Here is a 21,753-nt window from a genome sequence, read left to right as displayed (position 1 = left end):
ACACTGAGATCTTATAATAACATCTCACACTATCAAGCCATCATGACCCAGTTCTTTTCTAGACATAGTGCAAAGGCATAACAAGCTCATCACAACATGGACGTCATCACAAGTGGAAATTCATGATGTACATTGAATGATAATGGCAGTTGATCATGAATGGCACATCTCCATCAATCTGAGTTTTCACTTTCAAAATTATCTTGATCTGAACAATCTTGAGATGATTTGTTATGAAGACACAATTACTACTCAATTTAAAAGATCTAAGGACTTTTTCTGCTTTAATTTGCCCATTGTAGATGATTGCTGAAGCCATGATATTTTAAGTTCTTTGTACGTTCATTTGTCAATCCTGTTTTTGTTCTTATGATCATTAAAGAAGATAAAGGAGATTGTGAAATCAATAACTGGCAGCATGTACATGTAGGACAATGACAGGGTTTTGGGGTGGGGCAAGACAAGCCAAAGGTGATGTCTTCCTTGACATCACCTCAAGGTCAAGGTGTTGTCATAATCATACATACACTGTCTGGACATCTCTTTTTAATACTCTGCTTGAATATCACCATGTTGATGATGGATGATGATGATAATGATGATAGAATGTCATACTCATAATGTTGACACCTAGACAGCCAGTTTATTCATTGACCAGACGAAGTGTCGGGTAAGTCTGACAGCTACATGTAGCCTGTATTGTAAACGTATTCATTTAAATGAAATTATTGCAATTCAAGCAGAACTTTGTTGTTTCTTGACCATTTTCTGTGATTGAGATATCAAATTAAAGAGCAAGTATTCAACTTTTTAGACATGTGATTTTCTGTTTGAAATTCAGATACCCCCCCCCCAAGCGACTTTTTTGTATCTGTTATTCAAATTATTTTCATGTATGAATGAAGAAGCGTCTGAGTTATACCAGGTGGAAGGTGAGATTCTAGCTTTACCATCATATGTAATTTGTCTCATTTTATTTGTGATTAAGTTATGATTAAGTCATCAGTAATTCTTGATTTCATTTTTTTTCTGAGACCCATTGTATATCAAACTGCTGTAAGTTCAGTAAGTCTCGTTCTTTTTACAACCTTCTGGTTATCTAAATGTCAAACATGTAGGCTTATATCAGAAAACTTATGAGCCAATCATGGTGTTTTATATCATTCACGTCCATACTAATCACTCATTGTGTGAATGGAGCTAGTCAATGTCATGTATACTCCAAGGTAGAATAGGGAGATCACCCCGTTTGACCTTATTGGAATATCATGCTTATGGTGTGTGCTGTTTCAACCAGCTTGTCCTATTTAACTCCATGCTTGACAAGAGGCAAACAACGCCCAAGCTGAACAATATTTTCCCTGCAATCTCTGAATATTTTCCCTCTGCATTGGAGATATTAGGTCTCATAATCATGGTTATTCGGTGCCGAATGTGCGTGATGTTTTTTTCAACGTGTGAACACACCTTCCCTGGTAATTTTCCTCTCGACCCTGGTTTGTTGGCACACCGAGCCAGCCGAAACAAAACACTGTCTCCTTGAGCACATCTTGTTTATAAACCTGGCTGGACAGTCCCTGTGCAGCAGTAGATACTCTCCAAACCCAGCTCTTGTAGACTCGCTGCATTTGAATTTGATTTTCTTATCATAACATGACAGACATACTGTTTGCTGTAGTCATCTTGCATCATTGAATTACCTGTTAGAGAAGATGCAAATTCATGACTCAATTTATCTCTGATTGATATTTAAAAGAATTTGTTAAGATTCACTGCAGGGTAAGAATTTGCTTTCTTTCTTTTTTTAATACTATTAATCACTCTTAACAAGTAAACGATTCCATATGTACATGTACCGGTATATATCTATAGATATACCCTATTCTATAGATCTGGGGAGTGTTTCATCATTATTTTTCATCTGACAAATTGTCAGACCTGACAGCTTTTTGCTGGTTTTGATTGGCATAGAGGCGAATGTGTCTGACTGTTACTATAGTAACTGAAGGATGAAATATACTGTATTTTGATGGGTAAAACATATATCTGACAAATTATTTCATGATCGAAATGCTCCCCCCTGTTTACGATGTAACAACATGTAGTTTTGGAAATGCATCTTGAAGAAAGAATCTTTATTCCAATTAACTCATGGTAATAACGACAATAATGATGATGATGATATGATGGTAATGATTATGATATTAATAATAATTGATAATGATAGTTGTTATTATTGCCATTTACATTGTATGTCATAAGAATTTAAAAAATGTAATGCTGTAGTAATCACAGGTTAACAATTTGTTACCCTGTAAATACAAGCTTATTAGGTGGTATTTTTGTGAAATAAATTGTAATATATTCAATATTTTTTTATTGGTCAATATGTATGTGAAAATGTTTTCTGTATATATTGATATAGTTCTCTTGTATAAAGGAATATCATTTTTTTGTTGTTCATTATTGCCAGAGGTCTGTGAGGATATCCTCTGTTCAACAATAATAAAAATTTATTTTCCCTGTTCAATGATAGTAAAAATATATATTTATGCAGTGCTTATTGCTTAGATATATACATTTATTTTCTATATTTGTCACTCTTTTCTATAAGATACAGTGACAAATATATCATGTAGAATAACCATTGTGCTGCATAGAAAAATAGTACTAAAAATTTAGATCAAATACATATATCATGACCACTGTGGTCTCAATGGTATACTTAGGTACTTGTTTACTTGACTGTCAATTGGCATTGAGCCCTTAAAGGACAAGTCCACCCCAACAAAAAGTTGATTTGAAAAAAGGAGAAAAATCCAACAAGCAAAACACTGAAAATTTCATCAAAATCGGATGTAAAATAAGAAAGTTATGACATTTTAAACTTTCGCTTAATTTTCACAAAACATTTATACGCACATCCTGGTCGGTGTGCAAATTGGCAGCCTGATGACGTCACCCACTCACTATTTCTTTTGTATTTTATTATATGAAATATGAAATATTCTAATTTTCTCCTCCTTGTCAAGTGAAAAAAATTTATTTCTCCCTGAACATGTGAAATTACCATTATTTTAACAGTTTATGGTTAAGTTAAGTTGGCCCTTATTGTCAAATCTGTAAAAATTGAACTATTGTATTATTCAAACAATAAAAAACAAAAGAAATACCCGGTAGTGAATGATGGACATCATCGACTCTCTCATTTGCATATCGCTGAGTTGTGCATTGAACTGTTTTGTGAAAAATAAGTGAAACTTAAAAATGTCATAACTTTCTTATTTTACATCCAATTTCGATGAAATTTGCAGCGTTATGTTTGTTTGATTTTTCTCTATCGATTCAAATCAACAATTTTCTGGGGTGGACTTGACCTTTAATAATGTTTGTAGTGGTTTAGATCATGCCTCAAGTGTACAAAGTGATTGCATCATACTTAGCACGTTTGCCTGTTTGAATGAAAGGGGAGAGGGGTAGACCTCCTATCCTATTCATTAGCCGCTCAATAGTCGATATCAATGCTAGCCTCTATTTTAATGTTACTATGCTGTACTGTAGACTCGTTTCATCGGAGTGTAAGCAGCTTTGTAAAAGATACATAAAGTACATGTTGGTAAGGATTGTCCGCTATTACAGTTACCTCTTTGTCAAAGTTCTTTCTGTCTTCGTAATTCATGCTTGTAGTGATATCCCCAGGACCTATGAGTGGGATTTATGAGATGGATATGTATGTGAAGAGGAAGAGGATCATTGATCATCCACTTGCTTGCATTGGTCTGAATCCAACATATTGACTTTGATATAACTATAGAAAATTGGGCCAGATTCATCATTCAAGCCGCCATTCAATCCACCAGACTAAGTGAATATTTAGTCAAGTTTCTTGTTATCATTATTTCACTATTCACTATTTCAGGTTTAGAATAAACATTTTAACTGAAAAAGACCCATTATTGATGTTAGCCATCATTGGGATTCAATCATGTACCTTAACGACAGTGTACTGTAGAGCTATATTAGTCCGACGCCTTTAACCACTCAACCATGAGCAATTAAATTAAATGGTATATGGAATGGTCATACTTCGGTAAATAATAACATATTAATTTTTATGCAGTATCAAATATGCTAGCTATTGCACTTTGTGTAATCTGGCTATGCATGTATGGATGACTGAGCTGGCATCATGCTCCCTCACAATACATTCTACATTTTTTCCATTTTTTTTGGGGGTAAGATTTCTGTTTATTTTTACTCCCTTTCTGTCTATTGAAATAATCAAATATTTGCCACTTACTTGCACAATGTAAGAGCGGCATTTTGGCCAGTCGACAAGCCTTGACCCTTGTTGGCCTTTGATTATTAAATTGATATCAAGGCCATGGTAATTAAAAAAGATTATATCCTACATACATTAAATCCTGTATGCTGATTGGTTTAAATATCATCATGTGATCAAACATATTCTCACTATTTTGCGATGATGTCGAAAATGAAACGCCCACCGAAGAAAAAGTGCTATTCCGTGACGTCAATGATGGAATAGTCGACTATTCCATCATTGACGTCACAGATCATGATGGCGCAAGCACTAATACGCGTTCCGCGCACTGAGCGCGTAGCTAAGCGCTTCAGGAAAAGTAGGTCAGTCAGCGCAGCTAGTTTGATTCAGATTTAAAAAAAAGGATGATCCAAGAGTACAAGAACTAGATTATCAAGATCTATTGCTCTAACTTATTAAAGTAGGATATAAAACAAATATACCAGGCCTTTATTTCGAAAGCATAGAGGGAATTATTCATCCTCGGTTGTACTGGCATAATCACTATTTTTTCCCTCTGGGCTTCGCCCCTCGGGAAAAATAGTAATGCCAGTCCAACCTCGGATGAATAATTCCCGCTATACTTACTCAAAGCCTGGTATATTTGTATACTAGTGAATATGTTTGATTTCAATGTTACATTACAAAGACAACACTGCTGTCATATTGAATTGTGTAATGCACATGAGACCAGGGGTGTCCACTTGTTTAATCTGTGTTGTAAAATGTTCTCTTTATAATATGTCATTAGCTTTTTTGTCACAATCCTTTTAAAAGAAATCATCCGATTTCTGATCTACAGAATTACCAGATTTAGAGTCATTTTCAATGAATAGAATTGATTGAAGACTGTCTGATGAGATCTTTCATTTTTTCTTTGACTCCAGGTTGTGATAAGCTCCTTTTTTATTTTGGGGCAAAGACAACAATTGACCTTGTAGATATCTTCTATTGGCTGCACCACTGACCATCTATCATGGAGTTACATATCCTAGAACATCGATTGAGGGTTTGTACGGTCAAGCGGTCAGATCTGCTTCCTTTCATTGGCTCCCTAATAAAACTCGCCCTTCTCCATGAATACAGGTAAGGAACTAGGGAATAATTTTCCTGACATTGCAACTCAATTCGCTCCACATTTCTTCAAAGATTGTTATATAAACTGTCTTTTGTGTAGCGGATTTTTTTCCATAGGACTGTACAGAACATCTAGTTGAGAGCTTTTCTCTTATGGGCAATTCCAAGCAAAAGTGGACATTTTCCAAAAAATTATATTGGCTCTATTTCAAATCTTGATCAAATTTTTCTATCAAAACTCATATGGGATTTCATAAATACAAAAGGGGAACATAATTAGCCACAATCTTTTTTTCTTACGCATCTCCTTATAGGAGAATCCAAACCATACAAAAAATTCTATACATAAGACTACATATATTGTTTTTTACTTAATTTCAATTTAACAGAAAACTATTGCTTGTTTTGTAAAATTTTCTTTTGGATAATCTGAAGGTCATCATTTTACATCATATCAAAAGAAAGTTTTAAAATATAAGTTTATTTTACGATGCCTGTGTGTGAATATTTCAGATGTCACTCCATAACCGTCACTCTGTAACCGGGTATGGGTTTATGTTTTAAGTTGTAATTAATGAAAAAATACACAAATTTTGTAATGTAATGCAGCATATTAAAGCTAGAACAACATAGAATCCAATCAATAACTCAACATTGTGATAGCCATTTAAAGTTCACAGAGTTTGAGCAATATGTTTTCTCCTCAAATATGCATGTCCATTTTACGTCACTCCGTAACCATGTTTATGAATATTCATATCTCATTAATTCAGTGGATCAAAATAACAAATGTTATTATTTTGAAAAGTGGGTTTCAGCAACTACTGTTAGGTACCATTTCTTTACAAATAACTATTTAAATATGGGTGATATCTTTGTTTGAATGCTAAAAACTTGTTTCTGAATGTCACTCCGTAACCGTGGAACTGCCCTTATGACCAAAAATACCTTTCAAATTTGATTAGCAAAATTATTCCCCAGAGACCTACATGTAAACTTTAACCATTATAACTATTTCTCTAGGGTAAGTGCACCAACTTTGTTGTTGATTTATCATATTCTCATCAAATTTTGATTGTTTTGGTTTGTTGTATTTTATTCTGGAAATACATAGCAATTTAGGTCAGAGTGAGTTGGTTCTCCTTTACGTTTAGAAGTAAAGGTATTGTTTTAATGCCTTTAATCCTATACTCTGCTCTTAAATATCTTATTCTTGACCTTGTAGTTGTGTGTCAATGGAAGGTTATAGTGGTAAGTTCATCCACTCGTAGGTCAGCTAGATATCTGATCAGGTGCTTCTTCTCAAGAATAAAGTTGGAGCTATTGTCTGCTATTGCTGATCTGATGATTAGCCTGATAAGAAAATATCGTGCATTCATTTTCAGCTTGAGCCTGCTGATTCGCTCAAAATGATGCCCAAAACCTCTTGGTGGATTAAATTGCAATAGGCCTGCTAGTTTACAGGGTCTCTTCATCGTACCAATGTTGAAGTGGTACTCTAGGCTGTAATTAATACGATTTGAGATTTGAACAAAAAAGTAAAATTATATTAGAAACAAAACACTGACCATTGTGTCATATCCCCTCTCATTCTGTTGTATTTTATTATAATTTATATGAAATAATATTTACTAAAATTTTGTCTACCAGCAACTTGTTTTGTCACATTGGAGACCTATCTTCACACATGTATGAAAATATAAATAGGAAAGGAAAATGGGGACATGGGAACATGACATCATCAGCCCACCTATTGCAATGACAGCATACATATGATTTTTTCACAAAATATTGTAAAACTTCAAAATTCAATAAGTTTGTTATTTGTAATCTAATTTTGGTGAAATTGTCAGTGTTTGTTGAACAATGCATGCAAAGAGTTTAAAAGTTGAATTGTTGATGGAGTTTGTTAGATTACGCACCTCCCTCTATCAAACACAAGCACAATTTGCTTTTGCTCTCGTTTTTTCGCAGCCATGCTGCCTTTCATAGGCCTGTAATCACCAAAATTCAATTTTCAAACCAATTGAAAGGTTATTTTAAAAACAAAACTATTTTTTGTTTAGAGCCATTTTTTTTTTTTTTTTGGGGGGGGGGCTGGGGCAGAATTGTGAGTCATAACGCTCTTATAATTTGATTTCTTTCACTTGTCTGTCATGTTTTTCATACCAAAGTTGGACTCACTTTTCACATACAGTATTTCAATGTGAACACAACTTGACAACAACTGAGAATGTGCACACATGTCACAGATTGACATTACTCCTATAAATCACCTATTACAAGATAAACACAATGAGACCAGACTGTGTCAATACATTAACCTATCTGTTAAACTCCTGGATGGCTTTAAAGGAGAGAAAGGTCTTTCACACTGTACACTAACAGTGATAATGATATTCAACATTACAATTATCATCAACAATCCATCAGAAAATGGTTTGGACAGGAAACATACATGTTGATCATGAAATTTGACCATTTAGAGGACATTGGACCTGAGGAGGTGTAATAGCTTAGTCGGTAGAGGGTTAGTCGGTAGAGTGGTGGTTTCACAATCTTATGGGTTTGATTCCCACTTGGTGCGCTAGTGCCCTTCAGTAAGGCAGTTATCTTTAGTAAGGTCCCTTAGAGAGAACTCAGAAGTATGTGGTCCTTTATTTGTTTGTTTACAAGCAGCCATGCTTTCTTAGCAATCAGGTAAACCATTCAACACCATCGCCTCTGACGGTTTAGAGTGATGTATATAGTGAAAATTAAACTACAATTGCAAACAAAAAAGATTTAAAATTCTTATTCACTAAAAACATTTATGTAAAAATAAAAAAAATTTGCAGTTCTTGGAGTGCCTAATTTTGAAGACGCACCATCAATAAGGTTTGTCTGTATAGATGAATTTATTATCAAACATATAATGATATGTAAAAATCATCTGTAATTGAAATGGGAGGGAGACAAAAAAGAAAAAAGGTCATCCCCCATTCCTTTGACAAATCTCAATATTTTTGTAGAATGTTGCTTTGATGAACTAGTAATTTCGTGAAATGAAATGTTCTTACTCTTAACTAGAATGTTACCATAACAGAATGATCCCATGGTGTTTAATTTTTTTTTCAGCAAGAGCAAGTTTTTCAGCTTTACCTTGACAAGTCGAGACTTCACGATTATACTTGATGAAGAAGGCTTCAAAGGTATGTACATGTAGGATTACTTTATACACTGCATCCCCAATGTTCATTATAGAAAATAAATGATGATGATATTGAAAATTGCTTGTATAGTGCATATCACTGCCATTTATAAGAGAATCCCTATGCACTTATAAAGATATAGAGTTAAGAAAAGAAAATAGAAAATATTCCTGGTGGGTGTTTCATACTGCTGTTCTTAAGTTACAAATAGAGAGTTTTTGCATTTACTACGGGGAATCTCTACCACGCATCGATTCCTTTGAAAATGCAATTAAAATCACAATGGAGACCTGAGAGGCTTTTGTCGAAAGTTTGTGCACTGGGACAGCAGATCATCTGAAGATTTGCACCGGACAAACAATTGCAAATATGTTGTTGTCCAGAGTCAAGAGATCCCGATGCTGTCCCAGTCTACAGATTCACTCAGCTCTCCAATGTGATTTGACTTGCATTTTCAAAGGAATTGGTGGGTTGTAGAGAGTTTCCCTGTAGTTAGTGCAAAAAGTCTGGACTGACTTTATTAAACATGATTGGAGACCTTTTCTTGTGCTAAATGATACACCTAAAAAATAGAACCTAATTTAAATCGATGGAGCCTATCTGTCTTTCTTTTCCGGTACAGCTTTGCCAGACCAGGCTGAGAAGATGGGTATGGTGATACAGTCCAGTGCTTGGCTTGTCCTGGAAGCAACGGCAGGAAATGATGACGCAGGGATGACTACCATCACTCGGAACATTATCGTTCCTCTTGCCGATAGAGGGCTCTCTATATTCTGTCTCTCAACTTGCCAAACAGACTATGTGCTGGTAAGTTGATCTGATGCTGATGACGATTCTGTTGTTGATGCTAATTGTGTTAAAGATGACAGAGATACTGGTGATAGTGACAATACATGATGATAATGGTAGTAGTGAATTGTGATGATGATGTTGGTGGTGGTGGTGGTGGTGGTGATGATGATGATGATGATGATGATGATGAATGATGGTGATCGTGGTGAAGATGATATGATCATTATGTTCATGGTGATTGGGATCAAATTGATGGTGGTGATGAACAGCTTGTAGTTATTGTCCTACCTACATTAAGAAGCACCTAGCCAAGTTCAATAAAAAACAAAATGTTTCATATTTTCTCCAATCTATGCCTAATCATATGCATGCAGGTACGAGAGGAGGACCTGCCCAGCGTGACCCATTGTTTGGCCCCTCAGTTCAGTGTCTTCCGTGAAATTGAAGGCAATTCTGAACCTGTCACCTTAGATCTTTCCCAGAATGGTGTCCATGAACCAGGTAAAAAAAGAATATTGTAAAAGCAATGAAATATTACCAAAGTAATATGGAAGTCTGTGATATACTGTGTTCTCATGGAATGTGATACAAATGATGCATGTATACACATGAGTTGATTATGTGATCTATCCACACTCAAGTTGAGGCTCTATTCAAAATACTAAACATACATTTTTGAGGGTTGATTATGTTCATATGGAAGCCAGTGCCCTGTTTTACAAAGGGCTGCGATAGATTCAAAATAAGCTCAAATTTGGTTTGGTTTGAATCTTTGTGTAAGACAGATCCCTGAAATGCCGTCCCAACATGTGGGGACTATGATTTCATTTGGGACTATTAAAACCGGGTTTAAAACCCAATGACTGACTTACTGAACATCATAATTAAGAATGTAAAATGTTTGCATGTCGGTTGTTTTGTTTACTTGCATTCCATATTTGAGATCAATAAAATCAATTGGACATCAATCAAATCAATTGGACCTCCTTGTAAAACAGGGACCTGATCACAAATGACCTTTGACAGGAGTTTCATGAACTCATTTTATATTTTCTCAATTTATTTATCGACAGAGGCTAAGAGAGCAATCATGTATCCTCTTCACTTTCCAACCAATAACTTCTTAGTCACGAGTCTACAACCCGATATGTTGCCAAAGATCACGAGCAGCTTATTACAAGTTCTTTTCTATCCAGAAACATGGTAAGTTAGATCACAAATCACCTATAATCTTGTGGATGATTGTGGCCCAGTGGATTAGTCTTCTGACTGTGAAACAGAGGGCTGTGGGTTCGAATCCCAATCATGGCTTTCCTTTTCCTCTTTTTAGTTTACTTTAAAAAAAAAATCATATATTTATATGACTTGGTCTAAGGGGATCTAATCTTCAGATGGGCTAACAACATTCGGGCTAAACCCACTTAGTCCACTTTTCATCTGGTCTACATGCCACTTGGTCTAATAGCAACTTGGTCTAATAACCACTTGAGGATCAGAAGAAGTTGAGTGTTAGTAACAGATGGTAGATCGTATGTTATTAGATAATTAAACAAGTACACATCACTGTCTCTTCTTCTGGTCTTCAAGTGGTTATTAGACCAAGTGGCCTGTAGACCAGATGAGAAGTGGACTAAGTGGGTTTAGCCCAAATGTTGTTAGCCCATCTGAAGATTAGATCCCCTTAGACCAAGTGGTATTAGACCAAACGCCAGTAGACAGTTATAAGGATGCTTTCCATTACACATACTACACATATTTAGATTTAACTTCTCATATAATTAAAAATTTTCTACTTTCCAGTGATCTAATAGAGACAGTGTCGTCATCGAGTCAGAAGGAACAGTTTGTGTCATATTCCCTAATAGACGATAGGATATCGCTGGTACTAGATGTAGATTTATTAGATAGGTGAGTAGCCATGCTCATTGAGAGATGTGATTGATCCAAACCTTGTCATGTGACAATAATACATTTTACTAATTCCAGGGGGAATCTATGTCATTAAAACTTTGAAAATGTCAGAACTCTTTTGTTCTTTGTTGTATTCTTGCCAAACATTTCACTAATATTTTTCTAATAATTTTTTTGCTTTTATCTAAACCAAGTTGACATCAGGGTAGACTATCCCTTTCAAATGTGATTGTCAGTCAGACTGGGTTGGGTTGGTTTGACTGCCATATGTTTAGATTGAAAACATACTTAGTTGTGTTGTACGATTCAACGAAAAACATATGAATCTGATTTAAGCAGAAAAATACAGGAAATGAGAGGGAAGGAAAGGGAAGGAAAGGAAATTACCAAGGTTGCATTGTTATTATTCCTTACCCTTGGCCATTGTTTGCCTGAATTTCCTGGAACCAGACACTGTTTATGCAGGAATATGCTGAATCATTTGATATGTTCTTGTTATTTCAATGCTGTATGCAATTTTGACAATTGTTTTCGCTTAGGGCGTGTTTATGCTTCAACTTTTCAGGCAAGAATCAGCGTTTTCTTACGTGATTAGTCCAAATCATGGTTGGGTCCATGCTTACTTTCATTTAAACGTCGGTTCAGAACACCAATCGTAAACTTACAAAAAGGTGCGTTTCTAAACATCATTTGACCAGAATCAGGGTTTCTTGGGAAGTATAAACAGGACCACAATTGTAAACGTGTTTTAATGAAGTCATTTGGTACATGCTTTTGGTGAGATGAAAATCCGCGGGCAAATACAGTTGCATGGTTCTATGAAAACTCCCTGGTTTCTTAATAATGAACAATGTACATTTGCATGGGTGAATATTAAATAAAGTACTATCACTATCACAATGAATGTTGAGGGATTAAAAAAAAAGGGACATAAGTTATGATGATGAGACTTCGCTGAGCCAGAAGCCCTGCAGTAGCATAACAAATTGATGTCTTATTATTTTCATATGTATACGTGTATACTTTATTTTGTCTTACTACTATCCTCACCATGGTAGAAATTCTATGGCTACATGTATGTCAAGTAGCTCCATGCAATTACTAAAAGATCAGAAATTGTTCGAAGTTAAAGTAATAGTCGACCATAACAACACTCAGAATTTTTTTTTTGAAAAAGGGCGCACCCAATTTGACCTCGCTTTCCTGCTCAACGAAAATTACGATGCAAAGTCAGCTGAAGATTGCGATTTTGCCTCTGAAAAATGAAGCATAGACAACACTCAATGTTACAGAATCAATCTTCCCCATATTTTAATTTGTCTCTCTTCTTATGGGTTTTTCTACTAGGTTTCCAGATAACTGTATATGTGTTGACTCAGCCAAAGAGAGATGGAGGATGGTTAACACTGGTGTACAAAATACAGGATTTGGTAATTATCATTTCAAGTTGGGCAATTCTTTGGGAATTGTAATTCCTTAACCAATATTTCAAATTTTGCATGCCCGTTTTCCTTTTAAACTTTTGATCTGAAGAGAAATGTTTGTTCTATCACTCAAGTCTCCTTTTTTCAAACAATTTTCTACTTAACTTCAATTCATTGATATTTCACCATTTTAAGAGAATGCCCTGAGATTTGACGCATTGTCATAGAACAAGAATGTTGTATGAAATCAAACGTGCCTATACCAATACTGATTCTCAGGGCAAGTTTCTTTTCTGTATAAGCTTCTTTCCATCTATAATATTTTTGGTTTGATTGTCTGTAATTAGATGTGAAGTGAGGTGAATTTTGTGGAATTTCTTAGATAGTACTTGATACACTTTTACTATCCTGGGTGGTTAGGAAACAAACTTGTTGACTCTATTTAAAGACAAGAATTATTTTGACCTGCTAATGACTTTATGGTATTCATTAAATTGGCAAGAACTCTGTTTCTTTTAGAAGGTTGGTAACAATCTAATTCGATTCTTCAAGAGACCATATGAATGGTGAAACCTGGTTTAGAAACCTAGTTTAGAAGCGGGCTTATTACTATTGTAAATATAAAAAAAAATTAATTGAATTATACCAAAGATTATGTTCTATTTTACAACTCCTTGTATTTTCTAGAGATATTGATTTAGAAAAAAACATTTATTACTTATCCCACCCCCTGAAAATCAAATTATGTGAGAGTTGAGTAGCATTTCATTTAACAAGATATTAGAGGGCATGGTTATGAATAGGATCTCATTCGTCAATGTCAGTTTTGTTTTATAATTTTGCTAATTTTTGTCTGTATTATATGTTTTTGACAGAGGAGTGTGGTATAGTAGCACAGATAGCCGAACCTCTTGCCAGTGAGAACATTCCCATTTTCTACCTTAGTACATTTCTCACAGATCATACTCTGGTAAGTTTAGAGTCAATTTAAGGATCATTTTACTGATCACAATTATTGAAATACATCAGTTTGCATTTGATGAATAAAACAATGAATATAAATCATAAAGTAATATTCCCATTATGTATCATATTCTCATTTAGATCAAGAATCATTAACATGAAGCCATTTGATATTGTTTTAAGCTTAATATGAAAAAAAAATGGAAAAAAATCGTTTCAACCTCAATGTTTTTTTGTGTGATAAATTTGCATTGTGATTTTTTTTCCCTTGGAGACTTCATTATCTCTCCTTCAATATTTTGAGACCTTACTTGTAATAATCGAGTAAACGGTTCTTGAGTTATACATGTAGTGGATTGTGTAAGCACAGATGGAATCCCCATATTTGGGGGATTCCATCATCGTTATAGAAACACAAAGGGGTTTGATTGTTGATTGTCTCATCATCGTGCTATTGTTTCGTTAATAATTTAACACTTATCATAGTGGTATTTGTTTGCTTTTGGAAAAGCTTGTAATTTGATTTTCTCTATAATTTGTCTCTGTTTTCATGAAAAATCCTAAAGGCTAAAACAAATGAAAATGCAAAAATATATTGTTTCAATATTTGAAGTAGGCCCTCCTACACTTTATGTCTATAATTTCATAAAATTACAGTCTTTAACGGTCTCAATTGCTTTCTTTTTACTGTCCTGGTGTAAAATGTATATTCAAGCACATACTTTAAGCCATGCAAAATAGCTTTCGGTGTATGCTATGTGAAATAGTAATTTTCATCCACTGAAATCATTTCGTGAAACAGATGTTGAATTGCTCATATCTTTCTCTGCAGGTTCCGGAGACTGAGTGGAACAAGACACTGACCGTATTATCTCATCGTGAAGAATGCCAACATCAAGACCAAGAAAACAGTGTCATTGTTGATCAAACAATCCCAACATCATCATAGGAGATTCATCATTACATGCAACTGAGTAGTACCAGAAAGATTGATATAACATATATTCTTGATAGCTATGTGTGTTTGTTTTATATGTTGATGTGTGTGCAGGTATGTGGTCTATGTGAGACTCTGCCATATTTTTATATTTGTGTGTGTAGTGCATGAAAACAACCCCAGAATTTTGATTTGGGGTAAAAAAAACTTTGAATGACATATTTCAGGTATTACATTTTGGGGGTAAAAATATTAAATTTGGGGTTAAATTTATATTGACATATTTCAGGTATAATGGAAACAGTATTCTAAAATCTTTGAGCAAGTTGCCTGTTTTATATTAGGATTGGCCTTGCTTTACTTCAAAAGCACTGACTGACTGCCTCCAATGCTTACAGTTTGCTACCTAACCTGTTAAAGCTTGAGCTTAAAGTGATGTCATATCAGTGATGGAGAAGATGCAGTCCAATCATGCTCGACTATCTTTCATGTATCAAGACCCCATCTCTGTCTCCTCAGTCTGCGCTTCTCTTAATCATTCATCAGATTCATAAAAAAGCCTCTATTTTCTCTTATATTTCATTTTATTCTTATCTAGTGCAAACGGAAGACATATCTAATGATTTATAGACTTCCACAATACCAAAGAAATACATCAGATTTTTTTCTTCTTCAATGAATAAACTCCTCTAAACTTTGAATCTGATCTGCCATAACATAATTTCATCTTGCTGCTTACATGGGTTAGTGATGGTCCTGAAATGTATGTACATTCTCAACATCCATTATTGATGAAGGTGATCATAACAGATCAGGCTACGAAACGATATAGTTGGTATCCTCATAAATTATGTCAATTATTTGATGTTGCTTATTTCATATCTTAAGGGCTTGAATTATATAATGTTCATTTTCATGATTTTTATAATTTTCATGATTTTTAATAATTTTCATTTCATTCAATTGGGATCTTGTGCCATATTGGACCACTGAAATTGCTGCATGTTTTAAAAGCTAAACCAGCTATTTAACATTGCTGCAAGTTAGATTATTTGTTACAGTAAATAATAAAAATAAAAGATATACTATATTGGAGGAATAACTGATCATTTTCGTATAATTGAAAAAAATGATGATTGTTGTAGAAAGCGATAGGGTCATGAAAAAATGCAAAAAAATATATATATATTCATCATTATCTTGTACATAAATTTCAATCAGTTACAGTACCATCATTATAATCATTGCCATGAATAGTATTGTATTGATCATTGAATTAATGTTATTTGGAGAAGAGAAGAATATTTTGTGTTTATGTACATCCACATATTACATTTTTGTTAGTATTATACTTTCGTCATTCCAGCTTATCTCATTTTCAAGTCCAATCCTAATTTATTTTTTGTTTTATGATGGGGTTCACTATGGTATTCCCATCTCTTTTTAGATCTGTTTTGTAATTTGCCATCATTTCTGTGTGATTTGTTTTTTCTTCTGCGCAGTTCTATAGATTCCGAGTTCATTTTCCTTCTTCAGATATAACAGAACCTTTTAATGATGAAATATTTCTTACCACAAAAAATTATTTGGCAGAAGTGTTGCTACACCCCCTGATTAACCTTGTAATAAATACCTCATAAATGCCAAGTTACATGTAGTTTAAGATCAAGACTGTGAGTGATGCATTAGAGACAGATGAACTCCAAGTGAAGTTCAACTTTCCAACTCAAACTCTTGACATATTATGAAAACATAGGGCATTTCAGTACAATAGGGCATTTCAGTACAAACAATATCACTTTTCATGTGATATTGTTTATAAATATTCTTTATTTCAGAGTCAAAATATTGCAAGCTTACAAATAATCTCTCTTTTAACATGGTTTCTTCTCGTATTTCGAAAATAAGGGCATTTTGAAGGTATGTTGTGTACTCAGTGATCAATATTGGCCTCTTTTGGTTTAACCATTTCTATATTTCTGTGCGATATTAACGTTTTCTAAAATTAATGATTGTTAGTATTCATGGATTAGATTGCACAGTACAAAATATCAATTGTAATACCTCTTTTGTACAGTAGAGTGATCAGCCCAACTCCTAGATACCACGTATAATGTATATTTTTGTATAAAGTCGGGCTTGTAAACTTTTCAACTTTGTGTATCTTGTGTGCCCCTGCTTATGATGTCAAAATCAATACATATATACATGTATGTGTGCCATATACCAACATGAACGTGTAGTGCCCCCTCTATACTTCATCTTCAGGGGCATAGTTACCATCCATTATGCTTGAGTTCCACCTTTGCATCTGCCGCGCTGCAAGTACGCAGTAGCACGTCCACAGTTGATGTTGTAAAGTGTGCATTCTTGTTCTGTATTGAACAACCCGATACCTACATGTATATTGTGGCTCAGTTATTTATACTTTCTATATTGCAGTGTGTCACGCGACATGATCCACTTGTGGCCTGATTTTGGAAGAAGAAAAAAGAAGAATGTAATAGCATTTGATATGAACATTCCAGCCTGTCGAATTAATCAAGTTCTGAATAGTTGTAAGAATATTAAAGGTAAATACCAGTTGTGGTAACGATCTCAAAATGAGTTCGAACAGAATCCAATAAAATTACCACCCAAGTGTTTGTATGTCTAAATAAAAAATGTGTGCCAAATGGCTCTGGAAGAAAATGCATAATTGCTGAGATATGATCAAAATAAGCACGGAATTTCATCAAATGTCGTGCATTTTTTCCAAGCAATATTAATACATATGCTTTTCTGTGTTAGTGATCATCAGAATTGTCGATTTTGAGCTAAAATTTCACAAAGATGAGTTTATATTAAGGTACCAGATCTAGATCTATGATAATATGGTGACAATTTACCTTGATTTAAAAGACTTTTTCATGAAATAATTGTTTGCTGCAACTACTTTCTTTTACCTTTTAAAATCAAACTCTTAGGGAGCGTTTCATGAAAAGACTTGTTGAATGATTTATTCACGGTCCAGTTTTATCTGTTACCATAGTAACAGTGCTTCTCAGCCAATCCATACCAAAGATTTTTTTTCATGTCAGACAACTTGTTTATAGATGACAACTGTTGATGAAACGCTCTGCAGGCTATTGCGAGCCTCCCTATGCAAGTACATGTGAGAAAAGTCAGTTCCAAAATATACTAATGATGTCATAGAAATCTTGGCCTTGGCTGCTATTTGAAGCCAACTTGGACTGTAGTCCAACTACAAGGCTTGCAGAATTTGATTCTAGTACTCCTAGCATTATTCTGAACTTCCAAGTAAAATTTTGATTTTTTTTTTTTTTTTTTTCATATTCGATGCATAATGCGATTCGTTGAAAAATGAGGTTGTACATGTAATTGATCGCAGTGTGCAGCTGGCTTAAAGGGACTGTTTATAATGGTGCTATGTCGCGTAAATCTCTGATAATCTCATACTTGGGCAATATTATATTGTGGCTGTTCTGATGTTGAACAGAATATAAATAATATTTGAATATGGTAGAGCAAGTGTTACTGGATCTAGTAATATATATACATATATATTGCCAAATGTTTCTCCCACTTTTACCGTAATAGATACTTTTGGTAATAGCATCTAGGCCTGTTCCTGCTTGAAAGATGCTAAGTGTCTTTCACTGAGGTATCCCGCAATCCCCATCATTTATGATGAAATATGAGTATTAGCGACAAATTTTTTTTGGTGGGATTACTGCAAGAAAGACGCAGCTTTGACTTTGGGTAAGGTGTCTTTGATATTGTGATTGTTGTAGCCTGAATATGATTTGTTTGCAGTGCCTATATTACCATGTGTACCAATGGTGCTATTTTTTTTTCTTTACGAGTCAACTTTGTGTTTGTACACATGCATGCATATTATGAATAAGTATTTTTTCTCAATGAGGTACAGTAGATGCGCTTTTTATTTTGTTGTAGATCATGCCAGCCAGATTTAATTCTAGCCATTTACGGTATTGATTGTGTTACAATTTGTGTTTACTTTTAGCTCTCTGTACTTTCAAATGCTCAAGCCTGGTCTGGAAAATGTATGTGACTGAAATCAAATCATCAGTGCTGTCGCTGATGAGCACATTCAGTCTTGTTCTCTCTCCCTCTCCTCTTCTTTCTCTCTCCTTCACTCTGGCCCTTTGTCTCCCTCTCTCTCCCTCCCCCTTTCTTCACCGTCTCTCTATCTCCCTCTCTTCTCCTTTCTGTCCCTATATTTTTCTTGTTTTCTCTTTTCTCTCTCTCCTACCATTGCATGTTATGCCTCTCCTCATATCGCTTCTATCTTCCTTTGTCCTTGGCACTTCCTTCCTCTGTTTTACCAAACTCTTTCTCCTATCTCTAAATTCGTATTGAACATAGTATTACAGAAAGGTCGGTAGATCCCTCTCTTTTCTTTACTGTCCCTATATTTTTCTTGTTTTCTCTTGCTCTCTCTCTATCCCCCACACTTTCTCCTAACATTGCCTCTCATTGGCTCTCATATCGCTTCCATCTTCCTTTGTCCTGGGCACTTCCTTCTCGGTTTTCCCTAACTCACTCTCTCTCTCTGTCCTATCTCTAAATCCTTATTGAACACAGTATTATAGAAAGGTCAGTAGATCATATTATGCTGCTTTATAATAATGGCTCGGCATGGGAGTTGGGCATTTTTATTTATGTTTGTATTTGTGTTTGAAAGACAGTGCCATCATATGATTTTTATCGATATTGTATTACATTATCTTTATGTTGCCACAGTATACAACTCTCGGTCCGATTACCATATACAGTGGTGCTCAAAAGTTGAGTGAACCTGTCCTCACCAGAAAATTAACATATTTCAAGTGTTCAGGTATTGTCATATTTTAGATATTTAATTGCGAAGTGAGGTGATAAAACATACGTTCATTAAAGTTTGTTTCTTGGGGCTCATCAATCATTGTAGTGTTGTCTACACTCGGCATAAAGGAGTGCATTGTGTGGGGGGTACTCGAATTATAACATGATACCTATGTGCCACGCCAAAGTTGAAAATGAGGGCTCTGGAACTATGTATGTTAGGCAGCATGAATGGCTCTTGGATCTACGTTTGCTAAAAACGCAATGCTCCGGAAGTGACTACATAAAAAACGGGGGTCTCCAGAACTTAGAGTGTCTTCGGAACAGGAAAAAAAAAAAGAATTAAGGCTGAGAGGGGGGGTCTCAACCGCGGCATATACGTATCATACATTTATACTGAGTACCCCCCCCCCCCCCCCGAGGGGTAGGGTTCACTGACTTTTGAGCACAACTGTATATACCCATACATATGTATGTTCAAGGGGCTCGAGCAGAAAGATTTTGGTATCGATACAATTCAAGAAATCAAACACAATCCCCAAATACTTGCTTCTGATTGGTTGCACATCAAGTTGCGTTTGATTCCAACTCTTTCTGCAACAGGCCCCTGAAGTCATAAAGTCACGTACTCCTTTGTTTTGTTCTCTTTTGTAATTTATTGTGGCCAATGTCCATCTCTTCTGTTATAAGTGGAATGTCATTTGGGTGTCGCAGCAAAGTGTGTTACTACCTGCAGACAGGATCAAAGTCTAAGTGGGCTGAAGTTCCAAACACATGAACTATCATTACATCGATGTTTACATCAGGGAAGTATAACAAATCATGGTACAAGTATTCAGGGAAGAGCTGGTATGGTGGCACCAAGCTATAAACACGTAATCTTGTCCCCAGCTAGCTTCATGACAATGCATTCTGGTGTGATAGGGTGCTAGTCTGTTGATAAAAGCTTGAATGCAGAACCTGGGCCTGTTGAATATGAAAGCTATAACTTTGCCATCCAATGGTAGGTTAACTCCTATGGAATCCTTGATCTCGATTGGACGTTGCACATTATTGCCATTGGATGGCAAAATGTAGTAGATTTCATGCAATAGAACCTGGAAATGTATTTGAAGCCTCCTTCGGATCTTTTTGGGAAGCATTCTAGGATTAGGATGTTCTCATGCCATCGGATAGCTGAATCAGGGAGACCCTATAGTATCACATTGAGAAATGATTTGTAATGGTTTATTTCCAATTCGTCCAATTGCCAACTTGTCTACTATCATTTGGTCTACCATCAGTTCGTCCACTCACCACATGGTCTATTAGTCTAATGCCATTCCGTCCAATAACCAGTCGGTCCAATAGCCATTTATTCCATATACCATTTGGTCTAATTGGACTTAGTGTCAAATTGTGGAAAATTAATAAAATGAACCGGATATTAGACCAACTGGTTATGAGACTAAATGGTCGTAGACAAAATGGTGATTAGACGAAGTGATGATTGGACCAAATGGTTGTTAGACGAATTGTTGATATACTGAATGGCATTAGACTAAATGAAATTAGACCATGTGGTGAGTGGACGAGTTGGCAGTAGATGAATTGGCAATTTACCTTTGTAATATGGGCGTGATCATGTCCATATATCATGTGTTAATTATTGAATAAGATGTTATGTAATAAGTAGGTGAAATCTGCCAAATACGTTTAGTTATTGCCAACGTTTACATATACATACCGTTTTGGACAAATTACATATCATTCCCATAATGCATGTTACATCTTATTGCTGTATAATGCTCGGTTCATTGGCCGTTAATTCTAAATGACCGGAGACCGTTATCATGCAAACTTTCCTTGCCCAAAACAATGTAAACCTGTCATTTGTAGGAATTTAAAATTATTTGATTCTTGAAAACATTCAGTTTCCAGGATAAAATGACTCCAACTGTTCAGTTATCAAAATTTCAAGGTAATGTATAACATGATAAATTCATTTTTGTAAAATTCATATGAATTTGCTACGAATAAACTGAAATCACATTTATATTAAAAGGGAATGGATATTGTACCTTTGACAATCTTATTACCAAAAATCTTCCAACCGACAATTTTCTTGAATAAACTGTGCTTTATATATTCCCTCCTCTTATTTACTCTATTAATCATGATCACATTCTTCTGATGTTTATGTACATGTAATATTGCATTGGAGTGAAATAATGAATATAGTTTATATACTTGTACATTTAAATGTATGAAAGAATTGATGAATTAAAAACTACATGTATACCTTTA

At 34.9% G+C, this 21,753-nt stretch overlaps 1 protein-coding gene across 1 annotated transcript; it reads left to right on the top strand.

Annotated features, from left to right (window-relative positions):
- The first annotated feature begins 1,558 nt into the window (after positions 1–1,558).
- On the top strand, positions 1,559–21,753 carry LOC129282061 (cytosolic arginine sensor for mTORC1 subunit 2-like). Its single transcript, XM_064114755.1, has 10 exons — positions 1,559–1,779; positions 5,212–5,410; positions 8,519–8,592; positions 9,215–9,399; positions 9,759–9,885; positions 10,458–10,587; positions 11,185–11,292; positions 12,643–12,725; positions 13,595–13,689; positions 14,515–21,753. The coding sequence occupies exons 2-10, from the start codon at positions 5,301–5,303 to the stop codon at positions 14,629–14,631; spliced, it is 1,029 nt and encodes a 342-aa protein (XP_063970825.1). The 5' UTR covers positions 1,559–1,779; positions 5,212–5,300; the 3' UTR covers positions 14,632–21,753.

The sequence above is a fragment of the Lytechinus pictus genome, chromosome 2 (genome assembly GCF_037042905.1).
Source record: "Lytechinus pictus isolate F3 Inbred chromosome 2, Lp3.0, whole genome shotgun sequence".
NCBI classification, from domain to species: domain Eukaryota; kingdom Metazoa; phylum Echinodermata; class Echinoidea; order Temnopleuroida; family Toxopneustidae; genus Lytechinus; species Lytechinus pictus.
This window is presented reverse-complemented; position numbering and strand designations above follow the sequence as displayed.